This window comes from Eublepharis macularius, chromosome 18, assembly GCF_028583425.1.
Source record: "Eublepharis macularius isolate TG4126 chromosome 18, MPM_Emac_v1.0, whole genome shotgun sequence".
In the NCBI taxonomy this organism is placed as follows: domain Eukaryota; kingdom Metazoa; phylum Chordata; class Lepidosauria; order Squamata; family Eublepharidae; genus Eublepharis; species Eublepharis macularius.
The window spans coordinates 15,456,798-15,482,934 of record NC_072807.1 but is presented as its reverse complement, the minus strand read 5'-3'; the positions used below and the strand labels follow the sequence as shown (position 1 = coordinate 15,482,934).

The 26,137-nt window shown below is 41.2% G+C and overlaps 2 protein-coding genes and 3 non-coding genes across 5 annotated transcripts; 1 reads left to right on the top strand and 4 right to left on the bottom strand.

Annotated features, from left to right (window-relative positions):
- Positions 1-1,991: 1,991 nt before the first annotated feature.
- On the bottom strand, positions 1,992-8,008 carry RPL4 (ribosomal protein L4). The gene is made up of 10 exons (XM_055002605.1): positions 7,852-8,008; positions 5,873-6,044; positions 5,184-5,290; positions 4,695-4,833; positions 4,332-4,456; positions 3,872-4,001; positions 3,414-3,570; positions 3,171-3,254; positions 2,263-2,383; positions 1,992-2,163 (listed from the first exon to the last, which is right to left on the bottom strand). The coding sequence occupies exons 1-10, from the start codon at positions 7,852-7,854 to the stop codon at positions 2,065-2,067; spliced, it is 1,137 nt and encodes a 378-aa protein (XP_054858580.1). The 5' UTR covers positions 7,855-8,008; the 3' UTR covers positions 1,992-2,064.
- On the bottom strand, positions 3,749-3,819 carry LOC129345874 (small nucleolar RNA SNORD18). The gene has a single exon (XR_008598635.1). It is a non-coding gene; the product is annotated as a small nucleolar RNA SNORD18 (small nucleolar RNA).
- Positions 4,897-4,996, bottom strand: LOC129345875 (small nucleolar RNA SNORD16). The gene has a single exon (XR_008598636.1). It is a non-coding gene; the product is annotated as a small nucleolar RNA SNORD16 (small nucleolar RNA).
- Positions 5,371-5,442, bottom strand: LOC129345873 (small nucleolar RNA SNORD18). Its single transcript, XR_008598634.1, has one exon. It is a non-coding gene; the product is annotated as a small nucleolar RNA SNORD18 (small nucleolar RNA).
- Positions 8,009-8,280: 272 nt separating the features above from the next.
- On the top strand, positions 8,281-25,971 carry ZWILCH (zwilch kinetochore protein). The gene is made up of 18 exons (XM_055003052.1): positions 8,281-8,361; positions 11,970-12,021; positions 12,792-12,887; positions 12,973-13,088; positions 13,611-13,807; positions 15,258-15,337; positions 16,019-16,189; positions 17,767-17,838; positions 18,237-18,330; positions 18,539-18,591; positions 18,946-19,051; positions 19,209-19,288; positions 20,252-20,408; positions 21,545-21,573; positions 21,839-21,975; positions 22,602-22,697; positions 22,791-22,909; positions 25,657-25,971. The coding sequence occupies exons 1-18, from the start codon at positions 8,300-8,302 to the stop codon at positions 25,770-25,772; spliced, it is 1,833 nt and encodes a 610-aa protein (XP_054859027.1). The 5' UTR covers positions 8,281-8,299; the 3' UTR covers positions 25,773-25,971.
- The last annotated feature ends 166 nt before the right edge of the window (positions 25,972-26,137 follow it).

Sequence of the window (26,137 nt, the reverse complement as noted above, 5' to 3'; positions counted from 1 at the left end):
CTATGGCTGTCTCCCCTATACTGCAGAGTAGTTCTCAACGTTTTGTATCATACGGATTTTATTTTCCACCACCCATCAGTATTGGAGAAACTGAGTCCACTGATGATGGAATCAAGAATCCCACATCCCACATTATCCAAGAAGGGTATTTATACATAGACAATCATTCTGTTATTTTATCATTTTCCAGTAAATTTTAGGGAAGTAAAAAACTACAGAAGCACAAACCCTGGCAAGAAGCAGTATGTCAAATACAGTTGCTGGCAGGGTCAGCATGTCACACTTGCAGATGAATATGGGGACTGAAGGAGAGTAAATTCTTAGTAATTGTTATGAAAATCCTGTCCCCACCGTGACTAATTCTGCAACCCACCAGCGCTACAAGTACCACTTTTTAAGAAACATTGCTTTAAAGACTAGTGACGCATGAGTATACTAGTACAGAGTACTAACTGGAAACTATTGCTTGATCACCCAATCTGTTCTCTTATACATCTTTAAAGTTAACATCTGCCACCTGATACCAACTATTCACACGTGTAACTGCTTATTCTGAAATCCCAACTCTGAGAAATCATAGAAAGTGGATCATAGATGAGCTACATCAAGGTAGTTCTGTTTTAAACACATTTTAAATAAACCAAAAGAACTAGTGTTCTGTAACTAATAAAGAGGAAATACTACTGTGCTAAGACAGAAATTCCAAATATTTAACTACAATCAATATTACATTATTCTTTCAAAGGTAGACAATTATACAAATGTTCTTACAAGGATATACAGTTCATTAAAGACATAGCACAACACTCCAAAGGTAAATGCAACAAATGCCAAAGTCTTTTATACTTTCTTCCAAGTGCTTAAAGAGATCTTCTCACTTCCCAGAGACCAAATGTGCTGCCAGTGCGGATGCACTTTCACAGACTTCCTCAGAGTTGCATACTATGCAAAATGTTACATGGAACCACAAATAATATTAACCAAAAAAAAAAAAAAAACAAGTTTGTGTACAAAATACATCATTTATAATGTCCATTACCTAATACATATATTATTTAAAGTGAGCTTACCCCAAGCCTTAAGTTATTATTTCCCAACATCAATTCATTCTCCACAGAACGCAAAAATGTGTCCACATCAGTCACACCTTTGGTCGCTAGGAAGTGAGATCTCTTTGAAGCACTTGGAAGACAGTGTAAGAGACTTTGGCATTTGTTGCATTTACCTTTGGAGTGTTGTACTATGTCTTTAATGAATTGCGTATCCTTATAAGAACAACACTGCATTATCTCTTTAAAGAATTGTGTACCTTTTGAAAGAATAACATTTGTAATATTATTGAATGGTAGATAAATATTTGGAATTTCTGTCTTAACACGGTATTTCTTTTAATTAAACACACTTTAAGCAGAAACATTTATTTGTTGATTATCACCACACTGTAGAAATACCTGTAGGCACAACACAAATTACGCTTACACTCCTCCTTAACCATTTTGAATGGCAAGAACTATTTTCTACATAATGCCAAAGTTACCATCCATAGCAGGTAAAACCTGCTTCTTTCCATATGAACTTCAAACCAATGTTCATTGACAAATCCATTACATGAGTATGTCTGCTGGTGTATCACCTGAACCCAATACCACAGAATACTACTGAACTTCAAAACACTCAAATTCAAACTAGACAGCAGTCTTAGCAAACTAGTTACAATGGCCAAGATCAACAATCCTACGCACAACAGTGCAATACTAAGCAGAGTTACTCCAGTCTAAACCTACTGATTTTAGTGGGCTTAGACTGGAGTAACTCTGTTTAGGATTGTAGCGTGAATCCCTTGAATTAAGTGGGGCCTACTTCTGAGTAAACATGCATAGGCTTACACTGCATGTCTTAATCCAGATCTAAGGATTAACCCCCTATGAATGTTCACTGACTTCTGAATTTCCCATTCGATGCCGTTCGCAACAAAGAACATTGTGAAGACATTCTGAACAGATTGTTTTTTATTAACTGTAATCCACAGTACAGCCCTTTTCAGCACTGAAGCAGACGGCCCATTCACGACGCAGCTTTTTTAGCTCTGGCAGCAGCAGCGGCGGCGGCAGCAGCCTGAACCTTTTCTTTTCCCTTTGCTGCTTTTACTTCTCTCAGCTTGTGCTGTAGGGGGAAGGAGGAAGGAAGAGCATTCAGACCTTATTGTTTAGGGCATTTAAAAAAGGAACTTCTAGGATTTCTGTCTCATTTTCGCCCACTCACATTCTGAGCATGGCGCAGTATGGTGTTGCGTCGCATAGTCTTGGCATATGGATTCAGTTTAAGCATAACTCTCAAATTCTTCAGTGGATTCTTCTTAAGAACTCTGCGGTGAATCTTTTTCCTGTAAAAGACATTTGGATGAGTGTACTGTTCTTTCATGAACATACTAGCGTAAAGGGGGTACAGTCTAGTAGACAAAGACCAGGACCTGGGAAATCCAGGTTAAAATCCCCATTTAGTCACGAGGATGACCTTGGGCCAGTTGTGTTCTTAGCCTAACCTACCTCACAAGGTTTTAAGTGAAGGAGGGGAGAGTGATGAATTCCAACCCTGAGCTCCATGGAGGAAGGGTAGGATTAAAATGTACCAGAATAAGAATGATTTTTTATTAAGAATGGATGGAAACCGAGAAAGGGCCTTCTTGGTAGTGGTGGCACCAAAACTTTGGAACTCCCTCCCTAGGAAGACTCGCCTGTCTCCCTCTGTTATTGTCTTCTGCCAGCAGGTGAAGACTTGTTTTGTTCGGCGTACTCTCAGCAAACTCTTATGGCCTCCTCCCTAGTTTGTGTGTTTGTTTATATTTTTAATTATATTTCTGCATTTAAAATGTTATTTAACTGTTTTAACATTTGTTGTTTGTCTCCTTGGGGACCTTATGTGGGTGCAAAGGGGGCATGCAAAGGATTTAAATAAATAAATATTAAGTCACCCAAAACTGAGACTGGAGGAAAAACTCAAAGAGATGTTGCTACGCACAATTATAAGTTCTCAGAAATCAAAACTGTATTTTAAACTTACAGAATTGTGTTGTCATAATTCTCACGTTCACTTTGGTCTTTCTCCTACCCTGCCCCAAACGTGACTTGTGATGTCCCCCCCCCCCCCAATTTAAAACAGCATCTACTTACTTTGGTGCACGCAAGGCCTTCTGAATCTCTTGGCTTTTCAGGATTCTTCCAAGATCTGTATTGGTCATCTTGTGCATTGGCAGGCTGCATTCAAACACAGTCTACATATTACTTTTCCATCTATAGCATGTTACCATCTCCCATGTTGCCTCATTTTAAATACTAAGCAGCACACTGCAGTGCATATGGATCGTTTGTCAAAAGCCAGACAACCACTGTAGCCCTAGCCTCAACAGAGCTTACTTGTAGTTACTCTTCAGAGTGGCTGGCTTGCGCCAGGTGCCATACAAGTCATCCAGCTTGCGGAAAGCACTCTCTGTCCAAATGCAAAAACGTCCAACATGGCCACCGGGTGCAAGTCTTAGAAGGTTCAGTTTGTTGACATCAAGAAGAGTAATCCCTATCAAACAGAATGCCAGCATATAAGGTGCACAATTCTTTAACTATAAAATAGGTGCAAATACCCACCAAGTGAAGAACTAATTACTGGTTTGTATCCCAGAACGTAAAGGAAACATATGCTGCTTTCAGTATGCCCCAGATGAAGCACCTTTTGATAGACTTACGTATTTGTGCATTTCGTCAGAACTTCCACCACATCAAGTTTTTCAGAAACATGGACCAATGAGGTAGAATATCATCATTTCAAGCACTTACTTTAATCATCATCATGCCCCATGTTATGTTTATGTGAGAGCTACCTGGGATGTTCCTGAAAGCTTTGATGATGCCGTGGTCCTCATGGTAGATGATGCAGGGCCCCCTGCGCTGGATTCGACGGCGGTTCCTCATTTTACCCTTGCCAGCACGCATACGTTGAGAGGCATACACCTGGGAAGAAAATGCATTGTGTGTCAAATGCCAGACATTGCACCACTTGGGGTGGAGGAGAGAAGGGAGAAGTAAACTCAGACTTTTTGCATGTCAGAACTTCACCATCACCACTGTTCATCTGAAACACGGACCAGTGAAAATAATTCATCATTCCGCAAGGCAATTAAATATCTAACTGAGAAAGAAATGTTGATTAGCTACACTGTTAATATAAACTGCTTGGGTTAAGTGACCTCTTATATGTCTAGTCAGCATGTCCTTTCACTAGCTTTATCAATCCAAACCACCTAGAGTCATATTTTTTTACACAACTAATGATCACATCACCTTTTTGATATCATTCCAGGCTTTAAGTTTCTTAAGCAACAGAACAGCTTCCTTAGTTTTCTTGTAACTCTCAACTTTGTCTTCAACCACCAGGGGAAGTTCTGGAATTTCTTCAATGCGGTGGCCTGAATGAGAGAAAAAAATTCAGTGTAATCAGATCTTATCTGCAACAGCAAAAAATATTGCTGTTCATGAATTAATCCCAACACAGAAGAGCAACAAGAACTCTACAAGGCTTTCCACCCAAAACGCCCCTCTATACCAAGCCTCATTTCTCCATTCTTCAGATAAGTATCCGCTACTGGTTTTAAAGTGAGGCTATACACGCCAAATATTCTATAGCTAAAGGTACTACAAACTCACCTTTAGACATCACCAGCGCTGGAAGGGCTGAAGCTGCTAGCGCAGAGCAAATGGCATAGCGCTTCTGGGTAATATTCACCCTGCGGTGCCAACGCCTCCAAGTCTTAGTTGGGGCAAACATGCGACCACCACGACACATCTGTATGTCCAGCATTAAGGACAGAACTAGAACAGTTTGCAGACCAAGCTCCTCTGTTAGCCTTGCTCAGAGTTAACTGATCGTCAACCACCTGTCTCAGCCAAATGACAGCAGGCAACTGTCGCCAAGTGCAGAGTAAGACGCAAATTACGACATCATGGCAAGGAAGGTCCCTCCGCTCCTTTTTCACCATCAAAAAGCCTTGTGTTTCCTTCTATGGTCTAAAGGCCCATGCAAGCGTGCATAAAGGGTCTTAAACGGTAATCGTTCTGAACGCTAACGTATAATTCAAACTAGAGATGACCAGAGTTTGACAACAGGCCCACAAGAAAAAGTAGAATGAAGGATACATTGCCAAAAGCCCCCTGGCCAGATCGATGAGTTCCACCACCACGAACCCTTGGGATACGGGCAACTGCTCTTCCAGTTCCCCAAGATTCAGCACTGGTCTGATGCCCTGAAAAACACAAGCACGTATCATAAAATGTTTTGCTACTGAATATGCTGGATCATATTTTTTGGAAGGAATTCAGAGCCACCATCAGAACTTCCACTGTTATCATAAAACTCAAAAACACGGACCAATGAAGTGGAATCTCATCATTTCTGTATGGCACATCCTCTTTGCTATAGCTACTTAAATTCTTTAGCTTTAAGTGAAAACTATTCAACACCCCTCACTGAAGTCCTAGAAAAGATGCTGGACAACAAATAACATCAATTAGCATCCACAGACTCTAGCAAAGCCCCATCACTATATTGCTGCTAGAATTGATGAACCAAGATTTTATTCAATCAGATCTCAGAAACCTCCATATTTTTTATCTGTAATCAAAACACATTTGACAGGAAGTTTTAGGGAACATTTTATGTCAACTCATACCACAAGACAAAAACAATTTAATGGCTGATAACTTTAAACCACCTGCTTTCCCTCCTTTAAAAGCCATCAAGAAGCTTTGATGCATTACCTATTAATTTCTTGCTACTGTTATTCTACAGCAGGAAGCTTCAATAATGTGTTTTCTATACATCTTACCTGCAAGTTCACTGACAGCGTAAGGCTGCCTGTTGTTCTTTCGCAAATTGGTGTGAACGAAGTTCACAATGTCAGGGCGGATGGGAGCCTTGAACACAGCAGGCATGGTGACATTTTTACCTGACACTTCTCCCTTTTCGGAGTACACCGATACTAATGGACGAGTACAAGCCTAGGGGGGAGGAGAAAGTAATCTTAATAAAAAACTATTATTATTCCTGTTCCTCAACAGCTCAAATATTGGTCAGTTACAGGGTGTCTTCAGCTCAACAGAAGTAACATGTGAACAGATGGCAACGATTCTTGAATACCAGATAAAACTCAAATTACAACAATATTTGAGTTCACCTACAGATAAGACACAAATACACAACGTATTCAAATTGAATATATTAACCTGTTCTTTAGCTCTCATTTATAAACCCTCTTGGCAAAGCATTGTTATTGATAGCTTATAATTACCTTGACGTTAAGAGACTGCAAGGAATAATGCAAATTGGCCTCCCTTTTTTGTACCCATGTACCATAACTGCACCCATAATGACGGACAGTATTAAACAGCTAATTCTGAAGTACTTCAAACATGGGAAATGGCAACTCTCACCCTTTCATGCTTTCCCACTATACTGTCACACAGATGATGGGCCAGCTGGTCTCGAAGAATGCAAACCTGACCATGCTGAATCAGACCCAACTGACCATTTTGTGCATCATCCTGCTTCCAACAGCAGCCAGGTAAATGCTTCTGGGAAGCTCACAAACAGGGCACCAACCCTCACATATCCCCAATATCTGAGGCATGATATGCTTATAAAGGAATTTTCAAGTACAGGACAGTAGCTGTAAAGGTAACAACCCTTCATAGATTTATCTTCTGTGAATGTCTGATGTCTTTCTGCTTGTATCACAGCTGAGTCTTATTTTGTACAGGTCATCTCCAACTCTAGAGGTAGCAAACCTCTACATTCCATTACTAAGAGGCAGCATCAGGAGGCCACCCTACTCTCTTTACTGGCTCTTCACAGCAACTGGTTGACCCCTATATGAAACAGGATGCTGGGCTAGATGCACTGCTAGCATGATCAAGCAGGGCACTTTTTCTTATGTTTATCCTCAAGACAGTGGGATAGAATAGGCTGAAAAAAGGGCAGCCCACAGGTAAGTTCAGTGAGTCCCGGTCTGACACTCTAGCCACAGCAGTCACACTGAATTTCTTTAAAGCTTATCTCTCTGCTTTTTAATCGGTGGCTCTAAACTCATCATTTTCTATGTAAAAAAAAGCCAGTGTATTGTAAGATTAATAAATGGCATTAAACGTCTTGTCCTGATGGGCAGTCTATAAATGGAATGTTTTTATTATTATTATTATTAAATAGACTCGCAAAGCATATAACAATCAATGCCTAACTAGCCATGGTGACTAAAGGAAAACACTCCATCTCCAGAAGCAGTCAACCTCTGAATGCCAGCGCGGGGGAGGCAGCATGAGTGGGAGGCTTCGGGCTTTATGCCCCGTTTGTTGGCCCTCCAGTGCAGCACCTTGGCCCGTGTGAAAAAGGGTGCTGGACTGGATGGGCCCTCTGATCCAACGGGGCTCTTCTGAGGTCCTTAAATCGCCACCCCCTTAATACGCCTTCCAGTTAACAGTGGCCGAAGAGGCTCATATAAGAGGCGGACATTATTCTTGGCGACCCCGCTTGGCGTTTCTCCTTCCTGGCCTGGAGGTCAAGAACCGGCCGCTCTTCTCACAAGGCCGCCTGAGGCCTCCACGCGGCGGCGGCCGCCTGCCTCCTCCGCCTCCTCTCCGTGCTAAAAAGATGGCGGCGGGCCGGCTTACCTCCTCTCGCCTCTCCTCAGCGGCCCCTTTGGCGGCAGCCACCGGCTTCGCCCTCAATCCCTGAAGCGAGCCCCGCGCCCACCCGCTCGACTTCTCCCCCCGGTTCCCTGCCCGCAAGACCGGCGCCCCTCGGGCCTCTCACCATGATGGCGGCGACTAGCGGAGGAGCCCCTCGCGCTAGCTTCTCACTCCGCCTCGGCCCAGCCGGAAAAGGAAAGACTCATCACGGCTGCTTGCCTTTGCCTCGTCGCCTTCCTCCGGCGTCGCGCTCCGCCTTCTTTCCCCGCGCCGCAGAGCGCCTCCTTCGTCTCCTCTGAGTCTCTTAGTATGTCTTCTCCTGCCTTTTCTGAGGGAAGCCCCGCGCCGATTCGCGCTCTTTTCGTCGGGCCGCCTCAGAAGAGCTAGGGATTACTTTTTTGGTTGGGTGGAGGAGGGGGAAGGAAGGACTGCTCACTTCGGCGGAGGAATCCCCATAGAAGCCTGGGGGACGGGATGAAAAAGTTCTGGCGCGGCTTTTGGTTGTAGCGGCTAAAAGGAACGAGCTGCGCGTGCGCGACTGGGATCCCGGAGCGGGGCTGAGGGGACCGGCGATGGGCTCTCGGCGGCAGCAGCATCGGGAGTCTGTTCTTCAGTTCTGCAGCTTCCTTCGGCAGTGAGTATTTAGTTCTTTTAAAGGCGTTTCAAATCACTCTTTGTTTAAGAGGCTCAAGAAAAAGTTCGTGTTTTTTGGTCTCTGCTTTATTTTCCTGACAACCCTGTGAGGTAGGCTACCCTGAGAGAGTATAACCGGCCCAAAGCTGCCCAGGGAGATAGCTCTGTGCTGAATGTGTGTACTAAATATGAAGATTAATATATAAGTTTGTCCAGTGTTAAGTTCTGGGTTTTTATGTGGAGGGAGGAGTTTGGATAGTATTGTGTACTGGTTAGAGCAGGATCTGGGAGACGCAGGTTTGAATTCCCACACTGCTATGGAAGCTCATTGTGGGCTGGGGCTTTGCCCTTCTTGCTTCATAGAGTTGTTGTGACGATAAAGCAGAGGAGGGAAGAATGCTGTAAGCTCCTTTGGTTCTTATTGGAGGGGGGAGTCAATAATGAATAATAATTTAGAAAGTAAATCTTTAATATGGGCTGCTTTGCAAGTTGGTCCTAAGAAACTGGAAATTTAGCTGTGCTTTGGACTTGTTTAAATTGTTTCTCGTGGGATGGACTTAAAGGTTGCTATTGGAGACCAGTGGAATTATCTCGAGGGGTTCCACAAGACACAATCTTATCCCTCATGTTATCCAATCATTATATAAAGCTTTTAGGGAAATTCATTCGTAGTTATGGAAGTAGATGCCATCAATATGTAGATGATGCCCAACTCTATCTTGCTATCCAAATCCCCTGGTGGTTCTGAATCTCTGCTTGACAGCTGTTGTCAAATGACAGGAAAGCAAACAGATTGACAGAGAAGACCGAAGTGATGTTGGTTGGAAAAGCAGAGATCTTGAAGGACATTCCTTTTTCAACCTTTGATGGGGTCCAGTTGACCCTGGCTGACTCAGTTAAGGGCCTAGGAGTTATACTAGACCCAGCACCGCTGCTAGAGAAGCAAGAAAATGCAGTGGCAACTAACTCCTTTCAATTTAGACTATCCTGGAAAATGGCTCCCTACTTGGACACAACTGATCTGGCCACCTGGATTCATGTGATGGTAACATCGAGACTAGATTACTGTACTTCACTATGAGCAGGACCACAAGTGACACCAGACACAGGTTGGACACTTGTCAGCTCCCCTCAAGTTTTGATGGGAAATGTAGGCGTCCTAGTCTTGCAGCTTGGCTCTCCGACTGCTGTCCAATGGACTTTTCAACTGTCACTCGCCCAACATTCCGCCAAGCTGCCTACATTTCCCATCAAAACTTGAGGGAAGCTGGCAAGTGTCCAACCTGTGTCAGGCGTCACTTGTGGTCCCGCTCTATATCTAGGTCTCCCCTCTGAGTCAACTTGGAGACTCCAACTGGTGCAAAATGCTGCAGCTTGTTTACTTCAGGAGCTAGATGGAGCATTTTCGGGTTCAATTCAAGGTCATGACTATTATTTTCAAAGCCTTTCATGATAGGCGCCTCATATCTGCACATCTGCCACTCTCCCTACGTTTCCCCACAGCAGACTATGCAAGACTGAATTATTCAGGAGGACAGATTATAGGGCTGTGTCCTAAGAAATAGCTCAAAGAGATACTGTGGTCAGGGACAGGGACTATAGACTCTGCTGTTGGGTACTATTTGCTGATGTCAATGCGCTCCTGGGTATTTTGAGGTTGCTTGCTAAAGATGTCATGTCAATTACTTATGCTTTAATTCAGAAAGGTTTCATCTATGGGTTTGGTTTTATACTAGTTTTCAAATGTGCAGCTACCATACCCAATTGTATCTTTTTTCATTGAATGTCCTGTTGATTATATTGTATTTTTGCTCTGTGAATGTCCTGGCTATTGATTTTATTGTATTCATTTGCAGTATGTAATTTGTCTTGGATCTCAGTGAGAAAGATGGACTATAAACAAACAATGACAATAATAATATGTAAAGCACTGTTGGTATTGTGTCTTGTACCCAGAGCTTCCTTACAAATTCACTGGAAGTTTCAGTTTGTCCCAAAAATTGTGCCTGAAGCTGCCTAGTTACTGGGCAGTGCTGACCTTCCCATATAGCTGAAGTTGGATTATGGTGGCTGCAATTACTGATTTATTTATTTATTTATTCCCAGTCTTTTTTTCTCAATGAGAACCCAAATTGGATTGTCAAAAAGAGTCCAGTAGCACCTTTAAGACTAACCAATTTTATTTTATTGTAGCATAAGCTTTCGAGAATCAAGTTCTCTTCATCAGATGCCTGATCCGAACTGGTCAAATACAGAAGAGGAGGGGAGGGGAAAGAAGGGGACATATATCACAAGACGACAGGATGCAATTAGTGTGAAGGCAATCAAAACATTCCTTTGCTTCTAAATGTAAACATCTCCTTTTGGTGTGGAGTCAGTTTGCCGTGTTAGTTTGCCACAGTGAAGGTATACAATTCCTATGTAGTATAAGCCCTCGATAACCACAGCTCTCCCTGCCAGCTGTATCTGACAAAGAGAACTGTGGTCCCCGAAAGCCCACACGTACTCAGGCTGAGATAATTGACAAACAAAGCCCACACCAGGCGTCTCTGGGCTCCCCCAGACCACGCCTCTGTAAAGGAAATCTGTTACCTGTGATAATGTGATAACCATTCATAGTCTCTATTCAGTCCCAGCTTGACAGAGTCAAATTTGCATATGAATTCCAATTCAGCAGCCTCCCGTTGGATTTTGTTTTTGAAGGGTTTCTGTTGAACCACAGCGACTTTTAAGTCTTTGGTGGAATGTCCTGGTAGATTGAAGTGTTCTCCCACTGGTTTTTGGACGTTTCCATTTCTAATTGGATTGTATCATTCTCCTCTATTTTATTCTCCCAACAACCCTATGAGGTAGATTAGTCTGCAAGTGTGTGAGTGGCCCAAGGTCATCCAGCAAACTTCCATGGCAGAGTGGGGGTTCATACCCTGGCTATCCCTAAGATCCAAGTCTTGCATCCTAACCACTATACTGGCTTTCAGCAGTATTGAAAATTCTGGCCTGTTCACCAGCATGCTATTCAACAATGCCCTAAACCCCTTGAACCAAGGGGAAGCTGAAGTATTGTCTTCTTACCTGCTTCAGTCTTTAGCAAGAGGTCCTGCTTCATATAGGTGACTGCTGGGCATAAGGCCTTTTTATGGTGGTAACCTATTTTTAGAACACTCCTTCTAGAGAAGTATACCTTGCTCTTCTCTTGTAGGTATGATATAAAATCTCTTCTGTTTTCCTGGGCTTTTTCTTGACTAATGCTGATCTTCATATTTCTGCTGTTGACTTTTGAATTAATAGTGCCATTCTCAGCAGAGTTAATCCTCTTCTATGCCTATTGACTACACCAAAAATGTAACACTGCTTAGGATGACACCGCTAATTTAGTTTAGCTGTACAGTTTGTTGTAGTCAGTTATTCTTATGATCAAACTTTGACACTTGAGTAAAAAGGTGAGATGTTTTCAGCAAGGTAAATATTCCACATGACACTTCTAGCAATGTTCCTGTCCCAATTTTTTTACCAGAAATCGTTGAAATGGAGATCAGACTGCAAGTATTTCTACTAAGCTTTTTAGAAAAAAAACCAGTTAGTGAAAATAAATGACTTGTTATGTTTCAGAGTGTACGAAGAAAGAAAGGGAAATGTCAACAAAGGACCACTTACCTTTGAGGTATGTATGTATAATTTCTTGAAATGTTTTTTTACAAAAAATTCTGTAATTAAAAAAAATCAGCCTCCATGTCTGTGTTTTTCTAAACTTTTTAGTGTATAGTTTAAAATGGGAAAGAAAAACATAGTAGTGGATGTTCATTCTCTGTTTTGAAAGCTACTGCTGTAAACTATTGTGGCCAGTTATTGGCATGAACTCTGACATGATTACTTGCTAAGTAAATTATTCCTTGCAAAGGGAGGATATGAATATCATTTGTTCATTCATTTCCACTGATTCAAGCTGTCTCTCATTTCAAGCTGTTTGATACAACTCTGATGCTGTTTCTCTAAGGTATCTTTTGGTTGAAAAAGACTGTATAAACATGTCAGCTCTTAATGTTGGAGTCTGTTTTAAGGTTGACCCAAGTCACCCAGTTTGAAGGTGTGCATGTGCTGTGACATAAGGCTGTTACGTAGCTTTGTTGCTGGCTACCTCCCTTATAAAGGTCCCACTCTGTCTCATCACTGAAAGACTCTGAACAGGAATTTGGGAGTAATGAAAACTATGGCTGAGATTCTGGATATCGGCTACCAGTCAGAAGAGCTGGTACTGGACAGTAGAGCCAGATCATTGGTTCCCCTTATTATAGGCTTAATTTATGTGCCAGTGTACCAGGTTAATTACAACAGATATAACAATGCCGTTTGATTGCATTGTTGTCTTAAAATTGTCATTTAAACACCCTCCGAAAAGCTGCAATACAAAAATAAAGCTGTTTCTTTTGCCAGACTGATGTACAAGGCTACCTTATCGATGAAGAATGCGCAAATCCTGTCGAGAACTTTTGGAACAGAAATGGGATGATGGTGGTTGTGGAGAAAGTGGTAAGATGGGTATCCTTATTTCAAAGTGTGTTGCTTCCTTGTTTGAAAATAGCTATCTCTGTAACACAGTTGCTTACTCGTATAGATATCCTGTGCAACAATCACACAACCAGAACAGCAGCCCATAGATGGCACATATATTTCTGAGGTTTCTTCAAAAGTGTGTCCTGCAGTACATGGTTTGCCTATTTCCAGAGCAAGGTGTGTGACTCCTATTTTAAATCTTCTGCATGTTGATAAGAGTTTGTGGTCCTTTGTCTCTGATGCTAATTGCTGCTTATATAGCTAATCACTTGAATGTAGAAAAATAGCTGGAGTTTTGTGTGCATACATTTCCATCGGTGAAGGCAAGTCTTAGAAGGTGATCAGCTACATTAATTTAGTCTACATTAACTTAGTACAACCTAGAACAAAAATAGTAGTCTTTATTAGTTCTTTGCTAGTCATGAATTAGTTTCCCACTCTTTAGGAGTGACTAATACTGTAGGCTGAACCTTATGTCTGAATGTTGTATGCCATACTAGGGTATGAAATGGAAATATTAAGCTAGTTGAACTTTGTATTGTCGTATTGTCGAAGGCTTTCACGGCCGGAGAATGATGGTTGTTGTGGGTTTTCCGGGCTGTATTGCTGTGGTCTTGGCATTGTAGTTCCTGATGTTTCGCCAGCAGTTGAACTTTGGCAATTACTTACCTGGTCTCATATATTTACTTTTTTCCCTAGGCAGCTCATTTCATTCTATACCATGTCACAAAATCCAAACATGACCCATTTAAAAATAAGCAATCCAGCACCTTTTCTTCCGCTGTGGGTACGGTGTGATCGCACAGACCCCCAACAAACTATCTGGCTAGGGGCTGAACCTTTCTCCACTGGAAATAAGCTTACTGGGATCACTCTTCATACAGTTACCAGCAATGGTAAGGAGTTCTCTAGAAGGAGCACTCCCCAGAAATCCTCTTTTCAGATATGAATAAGGAGAGGAAAAAAGTCTAAGTCTATGCACCATTGTTTTATATATAGGATGGTTACCTGTTCTTCATAAGCAAAAGTTTCTTAGATTGATTTTAGATCTTGTGGAATCTAAGACAAATTTTGAAAAACATCTTTGAGAAGATGGTTGTTACAGCATTCAATGCAAGGAATAGTTATTTTTATTTCAAGTGACTGTATTTGAGAATATGGCTAAATACACTTAATACTATGAATGATTCACTTTTTATTACTCCAAATAGGTCCATTTATTGGTTTGCAGTATATTGGCTGCTGATCATGTTTTTGCCACTGAGAACCACAACATCTGTGTTCTTTGTTGCTGTTTCACCAGCAGCAGCAGGAGTCGCAATATGGGATGTGTGTGTGTGTTATGTGTGGTCAAGCTGTTTCTGACTTACGGTGATTCTATAGATGAATGACCTTCGAAACATCCTATCATGGACATCCTTGCTTAGGTCTCGGAAACTTCTCAGGTCTCATATTGGATCTTCTTCTTTTCCTACTGCCTTCAACTTTTCCTCGCATTATTGACTTTTCCAGTGACTTTTGTCTTCTCATGATGTGACCAAAGTATGATAGCCTCAGTTTAGGCATTTTAGCTTCTAGGAAGAATTCAACTTGATTTGTTTTAGTACCCACTTATTTGTTGTTTTGATGGTCCATGGTATCCATAAAACCCCTCCAACACTACATTTCAAATGAATTAATTTTCTTCCTGTCAGCCTTCTTCATTGTCCAACTTTTGAATCCATACCTTGTAATGGGGGGGAACAGTTTGAATTACCTTAGTCTTGGCCTCTCGTGACACTTCCTTACCCTTAAGGATCTTTTCTAGTTCCTTCATGCCCGCCCTTCCAAATCTCACTCTCCTTCTGATTTCTTGGCTGCAGTCTCCCTTTCGGTTGATGATTGAGCCAAGGAATAGAACATCTTTAAAAATCTCCATTTCTTCATTTTCAGCCTTAAAGTTATGTAATTAATACTATTCATATATTCATACCATATCTATATCTATCTATAAATAAAATCATGAAGGTCAAAGCTGTTCTGTAAGTAAAGCCTGAGGGCAGCGAATACATCATTCCAAATTTCCTTTGATAACTAAATAATTTGGGGGAGGGTCCATCGCTCAGTAGTAGAGCATTTCCTTTGTCTGCAGGAGGTCCCAGGTTCAATCCCCAGCGTCTCCAGTTAAAAGGATCAGGTAGAAGGTGATGTGAAAGACCACCAACTGAGGCCCTTGAGAACTGCTGCCAGTTTGAGCAGATGGTACTGATGGTGGTGGACCAATGGTTTGATTCACTGTAAGGCAACTTTATCTGTATGTGTTCATTTAGATAGATTGCCCCTGCTGAATTCCGTTTCTCTTCTTAGGGCCGTTGACAAATAAAAATTGTTCTACAGATTTGGAAGAATTAAAAGAGAGCCACAGAAGAAGACATCACTGTTCTGGGGTAAGTTTCTCTTTGTGTTTTGTTCATCTATAAAGATACATCTGTAGCTGGAAGAATTCCATGTGCCTGGTTTTCCAGGCTCTTAAAATGGATGCTGATGCAAAAGCCCAGAGCAGAGCTAGTGCTTAACATTGCAGTCCTAAGCAAGTTACATCCTTTTAATCCCATTGATGTAACTGAGTTTAGAAGGGCATAACTCTGCTTAGGATCATACTGTGAATCTGGGTTTGACTTACAGTAATTTCAGTGCTCTGAAACTACAGTCATTCCACAATTAAAAATGCGTTTTAGGGGACTAATATGACAGCAGGTTTTGTATATCTTTCTGAATGGTGACTTAGTTATTATTATTGGGAATTGTTGGTTATTATTTATTGGGAACTGGTGGGAATTGTTATTTTCATTTATAGACTGCCTTTTTTTACTGGGACTCAAGGCGGATTACAAAAGTAATAAAAATGTCAGTAAATCAGTAAGTAGATTACAAGATATGTGAAAATTTGAATCCATCAGCAAAGATTCTTAGTAAGACAAAATAATGCAGCTGGTCTGGAGCTGTAGAATGGGGAAAACTAAACAAGAGCAGCACATGGAACCACATCTCTTTAAGGCATCAGCAGTCAGTGTTGGAAAAACTTATCCCTAATAAAGGTCACCGAGTTGATCCATTGTTATTTCTAGCTGAGAATGAAGGGCTTTGCTTCCTACAAATTCCTTGAAGCCACCTTGTTGGACTCCCTCTCCCTGGAGGACACCTTTGTTCCACTGGACAGAAATATATATGCTGACTTTGCTTGGGACACTGTGACGATGGCTCTGCAGATACCTCCACCCGCTTCTACCACTACACTGGTAGGAAAAATTATCTTTGCCATTTCAGTATTGTTACAGAACCAGAGTACTGAAACTGTACTGTTAACGTAGTGATGGCCAGTAGAATATGTAATTTTAAAAGGGATTAGACAGATTTGTGGAAGATTATGTCTATCAGTGGTTACCGGTGAAGATGAGTAAAAGGAACCTGAATAAAAGGGATAGAGGCCAAGGCGCCTGATTCAGCCTGCTGTGCCCTGATTGTTGGCCCTACAGAACATCTGGTTTGACTACTATATGAAACTAAACGGAATGGACCAGTGGTCTGATCCAGAGTCATCATACACATGTTTTGGGAGAGTAGAGCACTTTTCTCTGCTTACCTTGAAACAAGAGGAAGCCGGGGGGGGGGGGGGAGGTTATAAATATTTTAATAGATTAGTAACTAACAGATGAATCTCCCCAAGGTATAATTTGGACCTTAGCACTATAACTCTTCAGTCTGGCTGGGTGTGAAATGATCGATGACATGATTAATGAGTAATATATTTAGATAGTTTTTGTATTCTCAGGGAGCAGTCCTAACAAGGTCTACTCAGAAGTAAGTTCCATATTATTCAATGGGAACATATCCCATATTATTCCCTGGGAACATATCCCAGGGAAATGTCCTCAGGGCTGCAGCCTCAGTGACTTAATTGTATTAATTCTAAATGGTGAGAATACTATGTAACGTAGACAGGATTTGAAAAGGAAAGAAATTAAAGGAGATTTTGCCATGCCGTTATCAATGCCGGTTGATAACACCATTAGTAAAATATTTCTCTTTTTTCCCATTTCTTAAAAAAATTAATTTGATTTAAAAGTTTAATTGCACATAGAAGGAAAATGAATTAAAAATCACATCTGTTTCTGACAATTAAATTGATAGTTGATTGATTGATACAATGTGCATTAATGTGAGAAAGAACTTTTATACAAAAATCTATCAGTGGTATTTGGGAGGTGTGCCTCGGGTCTTAAATTTTGTGGTGATGTCCTGTCATATAAAAGTTTGGGGACGTAATTTTTGAACCCACTTGAATGTTAAGTTTCAAAATTCCGAAAGACCTTAACATCTATTTATTAAGTCTTCTACAAGAGTGTGTTATAAAAATTGGTCAAGGGTATATAATTCTGGATCTTTTTACTGCAGCCAAAAGGGATCCTGGGGAAATGTTAAAAACTTGTAAGAACTTTTCAGGTAGAAAATAAAAATAAAAATAAATGAATTAGTGCTTTCGAGAGACAAAGCAAATTGTTGGAAACCTTTGATTGGCTTTTGAAAATAGTAACAGATTAACTGTAACTTTCTTTTTCTCTCTCTCTCTGTCATTCTCTAGCTCTCATCTGTTTGCAACGTATCATATGTACTGTATTTCAGTATATTTGGCGTCTTGAAGAGAGTGAAGTGATTAATGTAGATAGATAAATTAATAGCACAGTTCTTTACGTATTTAATGATTATTTAATTACAAATGATATTAGTGGGTAAACTTATTTATTAGTCTCCATTGAGCTGTAGCAGGTTTTTTATTCCACCTCTATAATGTGTCTTTTATATTTGGAACTTCCAGAAGTTTCAGATGGCTTGTGGGGGCCATTTGAGTTCGGTGTGTGAGGTCAGCAGAGAACTGCAGTTCCTTCTTGTAAGTACTTATTACCCACACAGCCACTAGGATGTTTGCATGTTTTAATTAGTTGTCTCCTTTGAAATCCACTGACACTAATACTAGTGTCTGATGAAAGTTTATACCCTGAACCCTTAATCTCTCCCTGTGTAGAACCTTGTTAGTAAATGCCCCATTAAAAGTTCATGCCTAAACATTCCTCTAACTGATTTCCCTAGGGTGCAGCTCACTCTTCCAATAACTTCTGAAGTAGGCAAAACTTGGGCTTTCTACATAAGAAGTTACAGTTAATCTAAAAGATGCAACTGTTTTTTACTAGCATGATAAAAACTAAGCCTGTATAGATAATGCAGTGTGTATTGGCATGTAGCTGACCAGTGGCTTGGGGCTTTGCTTTGGTTTTGTGGTGCTTGCAGGGCTTGGCCCAGGGATTGAAGACTGGCGCGATAGACTGGAGTAAGCCTTCAGGAGGAAAACCAGCGGTTGAACTGGTCCAGAAGCTTTTGAAAGGTAGCTTTTAATAATGTGAAGCAGTAGTGCTCTGAACAGATTTGGGATGCGGGATTTAATAAAGGTTTTTTCCACAACCCTGACAGCTGGAATACCCATTCCAACCAAAGCTTTGGAATATGGCAAAATTGTTCTTGTGACATGCATGCTCTTCTGCTCCATGCTTTGCCATAGTACTATGATGCCATCTTGTCTCTTCCTCCTTTAGATCTAAAAGATGAAGTGGATGGATTAAAGACACAAAACATTAGTGATATTGAGGTATGTGGGGCTATGAAACCAGTCCATCGTTGAATTTCCAGCTGTAGTCTTTTTAAAAGGTGATCTGTGAATATGTGCTCTTGCCATTAATGCTGGGTGCCTGGTAGAAGGCAAAGGATCGCTGCAGTGAGCATTCGTAGGGCCAGAAAATGTTCCTGTAATGGCATCAAGTTCTTGAAGGCTTCTGCTCAGCCCTGCAAAATCAGGCTGATGTTAATGTGAAGTGCATTAGTGTCTCTTGCTAACCAGCCCCGGCTGCTCTTTTGAGTATATCAATGTAGAAATGCAAAAAATCTCGAGACGTATGTCTTAGCATTACGTTCTTATTTTTAAATCATTTCCTCCTCTTCTCAGAATCTCCAGAATGACACTGCTACGGTTTATAGCTCCATGAAAACAGTTTTTAATAACAGAGAAGATTTGGATTTTGTTGAACAGCTGTGGTGCAAGATGTGGAAAAGTATGTATATTTTTGTATAGTACATATTCAAATGTCCTTTAAGATTTGCACCATGTAATAGAAATGCTTGAAGGCTTATGCAATCTTAAAGTATTTTCTGGATTTCTTATAATTGATTGCTTAAATATTTAGTAAAATGCCTAACTTTCCCTCTCAGACATCGCATCATATGAGGAATTGGTTAAGTGCTTCAAGTTGATAATGAAATCCCTGCAACATGGTGAATTGCGGACATGGGTATGTATGAATTCTGAGGCTGTAACTTTAATTTGATTATCTGGTGGGGTTAACTATAGTACAGGGATGGACAGCCTCTGGCACACATGCTAACAGCAGACTGTTGTGTTTGGCCCCCAGGGCCAGATCTCTGTCCAGGCGACTCAGCACTGCTGGGGCCAGCGTGACTTATGCCCATCATTGCCTCGCAGACCTGCACAGCTACCAATTGAGTCCAGGGTCCTGGCAACACTTGCTTGGGTTTGGCTTGCTCCAAGTGTGCCTGGCCAAATACAATCTCACCTTCCACCCCACCCCCTGCCAGGTTTGCTGGCACATCTGAAGGTAGATGTTTGGTTGTCCCCCCCCATCACTTGGGCCAAAAAGGATTGCCTGCCTCTGCTATAGCACTGTTTTTTCAGCCTGATCCTATGCATTTTAGTTCTAAGGAAACCTCACTGAGCTCTGCTGCAGAATATCCATAAATGTTCAGCTTGTATGTGATTAAAACTTCCCCATGGATTCATTGACAGGGTTCTTAAAGATTACCTGTGTCGCTCCAGGAGCCATTCTGACAGAGTCTTGATCTTGTGTTGGTTAAAGAGGGAATATGGAGACTGACCTGGGCTGCTCCCTTCTTCCCTCCCAACAAGTGACATGTTAATGTTGAACCTGCCTGACACTTGTGAAGTCTCGTTGATGCAGAATGGAGCTAAGGATGGATTTAAAGTACTTTGTGAAGGCTTGGCAATATATGCACACTTTAATCATATGGCTTAATATATTGGCTATGTTAAAAAATTGTAATCCTAAGGAATACTGTTCCTATTTATTCACAGTGCATGTGTTTTAGTTATATAACTAGCACAGGTTTTTTCTTTTAATCTTGTGAAGCATCTGATTAGTACAGCCTTCAGAAATACTTTTATTTTAAAGTTCTTGTGCTGTAATTGTTTTATTTCAAGACACATTATATTTCTGTAGATTCATCAAGGAAGTAATAGCACACTGAGCAAACTGATTAAACAGTCTCTCCATGGGAGTGTAGAGACTGTTCCTCTTAGGGATGGCGCTCCAATTCAAATGCTTCTTGAGATTGGTGTGGATAAAATGAAGAGAGATTATGTCAGCTATTTTGTAGGTAAGTCTTTGTTTTGCAACAATGGTCCCAACTCTCAGTGGCTTTTCCAAGCGATCTTTGTATCTATCTATTTCCATTTAAAAAGAGATTCTAGGTAGATCATCAAGCTCAACTTAAACTTCTGACTAGAATCATTTTAAATTCAGGTCTCTATAATGAACTCATCCCATAAACATTGCTTTTATATGTAAATTAACATTTTTTTCCTGGGTAGATTTTCTCAACTGAAGTTGCCAGGTGGTACTTATTTTAAAGGATTGTTCCCATCCCCACAAATCAGAAACTAAAGCTGTGATTTACAAGAAACTCTCTCAGAGTTCATTTCATATTGCCCATTGATCTTGGACTTTTTATACAGTAAATGTGGAAGCGTGCCATGGAACCTCCCAAGTGGGTCTTTTTATAAAGCAAAGCTGAAACTGTCATTAGCTACATTAGTACATCACAAACCTGTGTTTATTTGAGAGGCTTGCACCTGACTAATGAGACTCCATGTGTGCTTCCCCCAGCTCCTCTTCATAGTTAATAAGGTCTTGGTGCAAAGTCTTCCAGTACATCATTCTGTCTGAATGGAGGTGCTTGAGCAAACTGAGGATTTGTTCAGAACTGTGGTTTGTGAGAATAAATAATAATAACAATAACAATAACAATAACATTTGATTTATATACCGCCCTTCAGGAAACTTAACACCCACTCAGAGCAGTTTACAAAGTATGTTATTATTATCCTCATGACAATCACCCTGTGAGGCAGGTGGGGCTGAGAGAGCTCTGAGAGAGCTGTGACTGACCCACTGTCACCCAGCTGGCTTCAAGTGGAGGAGTGAGAAATCAAACCTGGTTCTCCAGATTAGAGTCCTGTGCTCTTAACCACTACACCAAACTGAGGTGGGTGTTAAGTTGTTCTGAAGGATGGTATGTAAATTAAGTGGTGGTGGTGGTGGTGGTTTCCAGATCTGGGTAATCTTCAGTTGTGTTCCATGTTTGAAGGCACTAAGGGGAGTGAGCATGAGAACACAATGGCTAAATAGGAATAAAAAAGGGTTTGCAGCATCTTAATACGGCAGCTTTTCATTGCACAGTTTACATTGATGCTGTATGTTGGCATGCAAATTAGAATTCTGTTTGTTTTTCAGGCAAGGAACTTGCAGTACATGCTCATCTGGTAAGATAACTTCGTTTTTTTGCGTCCAAATACTAACATTCAATGTATATACCAGCCTTCAGGACAACTTAACGCCCACTCAGAGCAGTTTACAAAGTATATTATTATGATACAAGTAGTTCTGTTATTTGAGAAGATGAGACTTTGGGGGGCAGGCTGTTATTCAGATGACATTCTTGTTTAACCCAGCTACTCAAATCACACACTGACCTTTTTAAAAGCGCTATCATTTTTGTTCTTTGACACCCCTCTCTCTCACACACAGGACTATTTCATGTCCACTTCAGTAGATCTGCAGGAGCAAGTTCACCGTGTTCAGAAACTCCATCATGTGCTGGAAATAGTGGACAACTGTGTGGATCTTCTTAAACTTGATCATGAGAACCTCATCTTTTTGACACAGTAATTCTGAACCAGAAAATCTTTTTAAATGGCAAAAAACAAGCAGATTCTCTGAATGGGCAAACAATGTGTAAAAGCAAGTTGAAACTCTTCCTCTGATGTCTGAAGAGGGGGCATGTAATTTTTTTTAAAATAACATTTAGGGTGGTTCCTGTGAGCCCAGCTTTGTTGTGGATCTCCTCTTTGGTTTTTTTCTGATTAACCACACACTTCTTGCTCCACTGCTTCAGGAGGCTCTGCATTGAATTGAAGCAATGTTTGCAAGAAATAAAACTTCTTGAAAACCTTTAGAAGTGATAAGTTTATTGACCACTTTTCTCTCTATTCCGTAGGTCTTATTCCATATACATGTTTTTCAGTCCTTCGTTCCCATTTTATAGAGAAAGAGTTCAACATACAGTTCTCTAGCTATAAAATAATATAATTCTTTTTTTAAAATAAAAAACCTATTTGAGGAAACTATAGGCTTAATACCCTTTCTCCCCTCCCTCAGCAATTTTCTAGTATAGGCTATAGTTTTGTACAACTTTTGTGCTTTAATGTTTAGTTTTGAACAGTTGCATAGAGGACCATAGTAAATGTTTCCTGTTTCACAGAGTAGAGATTAACAATGTTGTCTCTTTTAGATCTTGTATAAAGTACTACAAGGAAAATCCTCTGAATGAAAAGCATGTGTTTCAGTTACCAGTGAGGCAGTCTACTGTGAAAGACTTCTGCCAAAAGTAATTTTAAACCTCAATACTTAATATACTGGAATCCCAAGTATCAAACTATTGTTTTTGTTTCATAGTTATTCTCCTTGATCATCCTTTCAGTGCTTATCCCCAAATATGGAGAGTGGAAATCAGCAGTGGACAAGGACAGAAAAAAGTGAAAACAGTCTGGCAATTTAGCACCACCTCTCCAGCGGAACACATGAACACCAGCAGCAGAGGTGAGGAATGCCATGTTCCACCTCCTTCAGCCGTTTCCTCTTTCCTCCTTTTTCTCAGCTGATCACTCTTCCTCATGTCTTTTCTAGATGCCTCTCTGCCCTTTTCCTTACACATCACCAAACTGCCCCTTTCCTCAGGCTTCTTCACTCTCTAACTCATCATGTCCAAGATGTTAACGTGGGCCAGATCAACACAAAAATTTAACTTCTCTGCTTTCCTCCCCAAGCCTTCCTTTCCTCATACTCCCCCTCTCTGTTGATAGGTCCATGCTGTAGAACAGGCAAAAAAACTTCAGCTTAGTCTTTAACGTTTTTGTTTTCTTCTCCCTATGCTAGGTTGCTTCTCTGTTTAGAACATTGCAAAAATGTGGGGCTTCCTTTCCACTCCCTTGGCAAAAGCTCTGGTTCCTCTCTTGGTTTGACTTCTGCAGCCTCTTCCTTCTCTTGTTTTCTGCTGTTGCTCTTCAGTCCCATCCCCTTTATGCAGCAACTCTGTTGCCCAAATCATTTACTTTGACTGTGGTTCTAAGCATGTAATATCCTTCGGGCTCCACATGGACCTCCTGCCTGCTCCTGGACCCCTCACAAAGTCCTCGGCCTGGCCTTCCTTGGTGTTACCCTCCCTTCTGTCTTATACCAATCAACTTCTTTGCTCCTTGAGTTCCGCCACCCTTGGTCATCCAGAGGAGATGCCTCAGGCAACTCCAGCTTTTCTCCCAGGCTGCCCTCTGTGCCTGGAGTGGTCTCCCAGAACAACTACACAGTGCTGCCTCTCTCCGTTTTTTTTTTCCAGTCCCTCCTCAAAAGCCACCATTTCTAAGAGAGCTTTTGGTTACAAACCTTATGTTCCCATTCTGTGCTGAAATTTATCCGAAGCATGCGTAAGTAGGCAAATGAACACATCCTTGTTTCCAACTTCCCTGCATTACTGAACTTAAATTGGGCCTTAACTCCTCAGAGCAGGGACTTTGTGTCTTTTACACTGCAAAGCACCAGGCACCTTTACAGCACGATATAAATAATCTGAAATGTAATGCAGTGACAGCTGTTTTTCAGTTCCTGTCCTTATAGTCTGTCTTGGAATTGCCTGTTCTAACGTGGCCTCTTGTTATGCTAAGACTTATTTTCCAGGAATCAAGTCTCTGGCCCTAGAGGAATAATCTCTTTTGTATAACTCTCCCACGATGCAGTTAACATAAAAAGCCCTGAATTTGTGCCTCGACAAGGAAAAATGATTTGGCTGTGGGAGAGGATGCTGATGATGGATATTTCTGGCCTCATGAATAAAAGAAAGATCTGAGATGTAGGAAGACAGAAGGATATTTCCTCTCTCCCCCCACCCCCATGAGATATAGGTTGATCCATGTTCTTGTGCCACTGAACATGGAGTGGGCGGAGAGTGGCAGCAGTCTCAGATAACTTTGCTGTGATTAAATGAATTAATGAAATATAATGCCATGCAGGGCTTCAGTAACGGGATGTTGTACAGCTGGACGGGAACAGATATATTTGATTACTTTGCTTGGAAGTGGCCGGAAAGCTGAGAGGTCTCAGGAGTCCACCAAACAGACAGCAATATGCAGCCTTTCAACAGGACGTGGAGCCAGTGCAGTGGCCAACAGTATCTGTTTGTTTAAAATGTTTCTAGGCCTCTTCTGCACTAATAATATCTGAGACAGTGAGCAGTTTCTAAAATGTAATGATATAAATACAACACAGTATAAAACTCAAAGAAAAAGTAAAATGGGCACCAATAAAAATAAAACACTTGATAGAACCAAATTAACCCTAAAAACAACATCCATAAAATAGATCAGTAAATAAACCATATTAGTCATTAATCAGCAAATGAAACCCAACCAAACAGAAGTGAAAACCAGTTATAACCTGTTTGAATCCGTCTTCTCCTGGCACTAGAAATCTCAAGAGAAGGGACCAGCACACCATCAAAGAGAGAGGGAGCAGGGAACAATAATTCCAAAGCTGAAAATAATCTTCTCCAAACATTGGCAGAAGGTGGAGGTACTTCGTCTACGAAACACTGATGCATTAATCTATGAAACAAAGTCATTGCTTATGGGAGGAGAACGTTTTTCAACAGATGCCTCTTCCTTCCCACTTGAGGATGCAAGACTGCCTAGTGCTTCTGAAAACAACTTCCATACAGAGGAGGGGTGCCTTCTTGGTTCTTGCACTGCTTCCTCTGAGGTGGTAAAATTCCTGTATCCAAGGCACGAATATACTCAAGAGGGTTTTTCCTCCACCCTCTCTCTATTTGGGCACTCTGAGTTTAGTGGGGGAAAGGGGGGGTCTTCTTTTAGTTAAGGCTTGTGCTGCTTTTTAAAAAGGTAAAGAATGCTTCTAAGAGAGTGGGAGTCTAGGCAGAGCAAATAGGGACCTCTTCTGTCATCCAGTCCCCGGTGGCAGTGACACAGTAGTTCTGTTCTTGAACCTTCCATCCCCACATTAGATCTTCTTGTCTGTCCTGTCCTTCTCAGTGTAGGGAAAAGATCAGGCAATTCTCAGCTGAGTTAAGCTGCCTCCTCTGTTGGGTCTGAGAGGCTGCCCTTCCTAGAAGAGGCTCCAAGAAGCCTTAGGGAAATCCTGCCTCCTGAAGCAAATCGGAGGAGGCGACAGCCACCATGACATGTCTTGCTTTCAGTAGCCAGGAAGAAGAAGTCTAACCTTTCTCTTGTGTTGCTGGCAGTTCATAGCATATGCTGTAATTGCTTTTTTTCCCCTTGCAGGTCTCCTGGATGGTACAGAAACATTTGACAGCCCAGAGGGGATGTGCTTTATTACCCTGGCTGAGTGCAATCAGGTATATTTTATAGAAGAAAAAGGAGCTGCTTACCTTCCTTGACGAAGTAATAATAATGATGAAGAGCAGACTTATGGTATCCACTGCATGTTTTGAATTAACCCATCTGTTTCGCTTAAGAGTGTTTTTTAATGCCAAGGTGCAGTATGTATAGCAGAGCGGTAGGATCTAAGCAGACATGCTGCTTTTCTTAAAGATTTATAGGTGCGTGCCATGTGCTGTAAAGAGTGTTAAAATTGTATGATTTGTTGTCCTTGGTGCTTGCAGTCTACCTTAGAGGTAGGCAAGACTGGGAAGGAAAAAACTTTCAGGGATTTAGCAGTATAAAGTTGGAACACGTTACAGAGAGAATCACACAATAGTTTTGGACGCAAAGTCCTAATGACAGAGTATTGCTTATCAAGCAG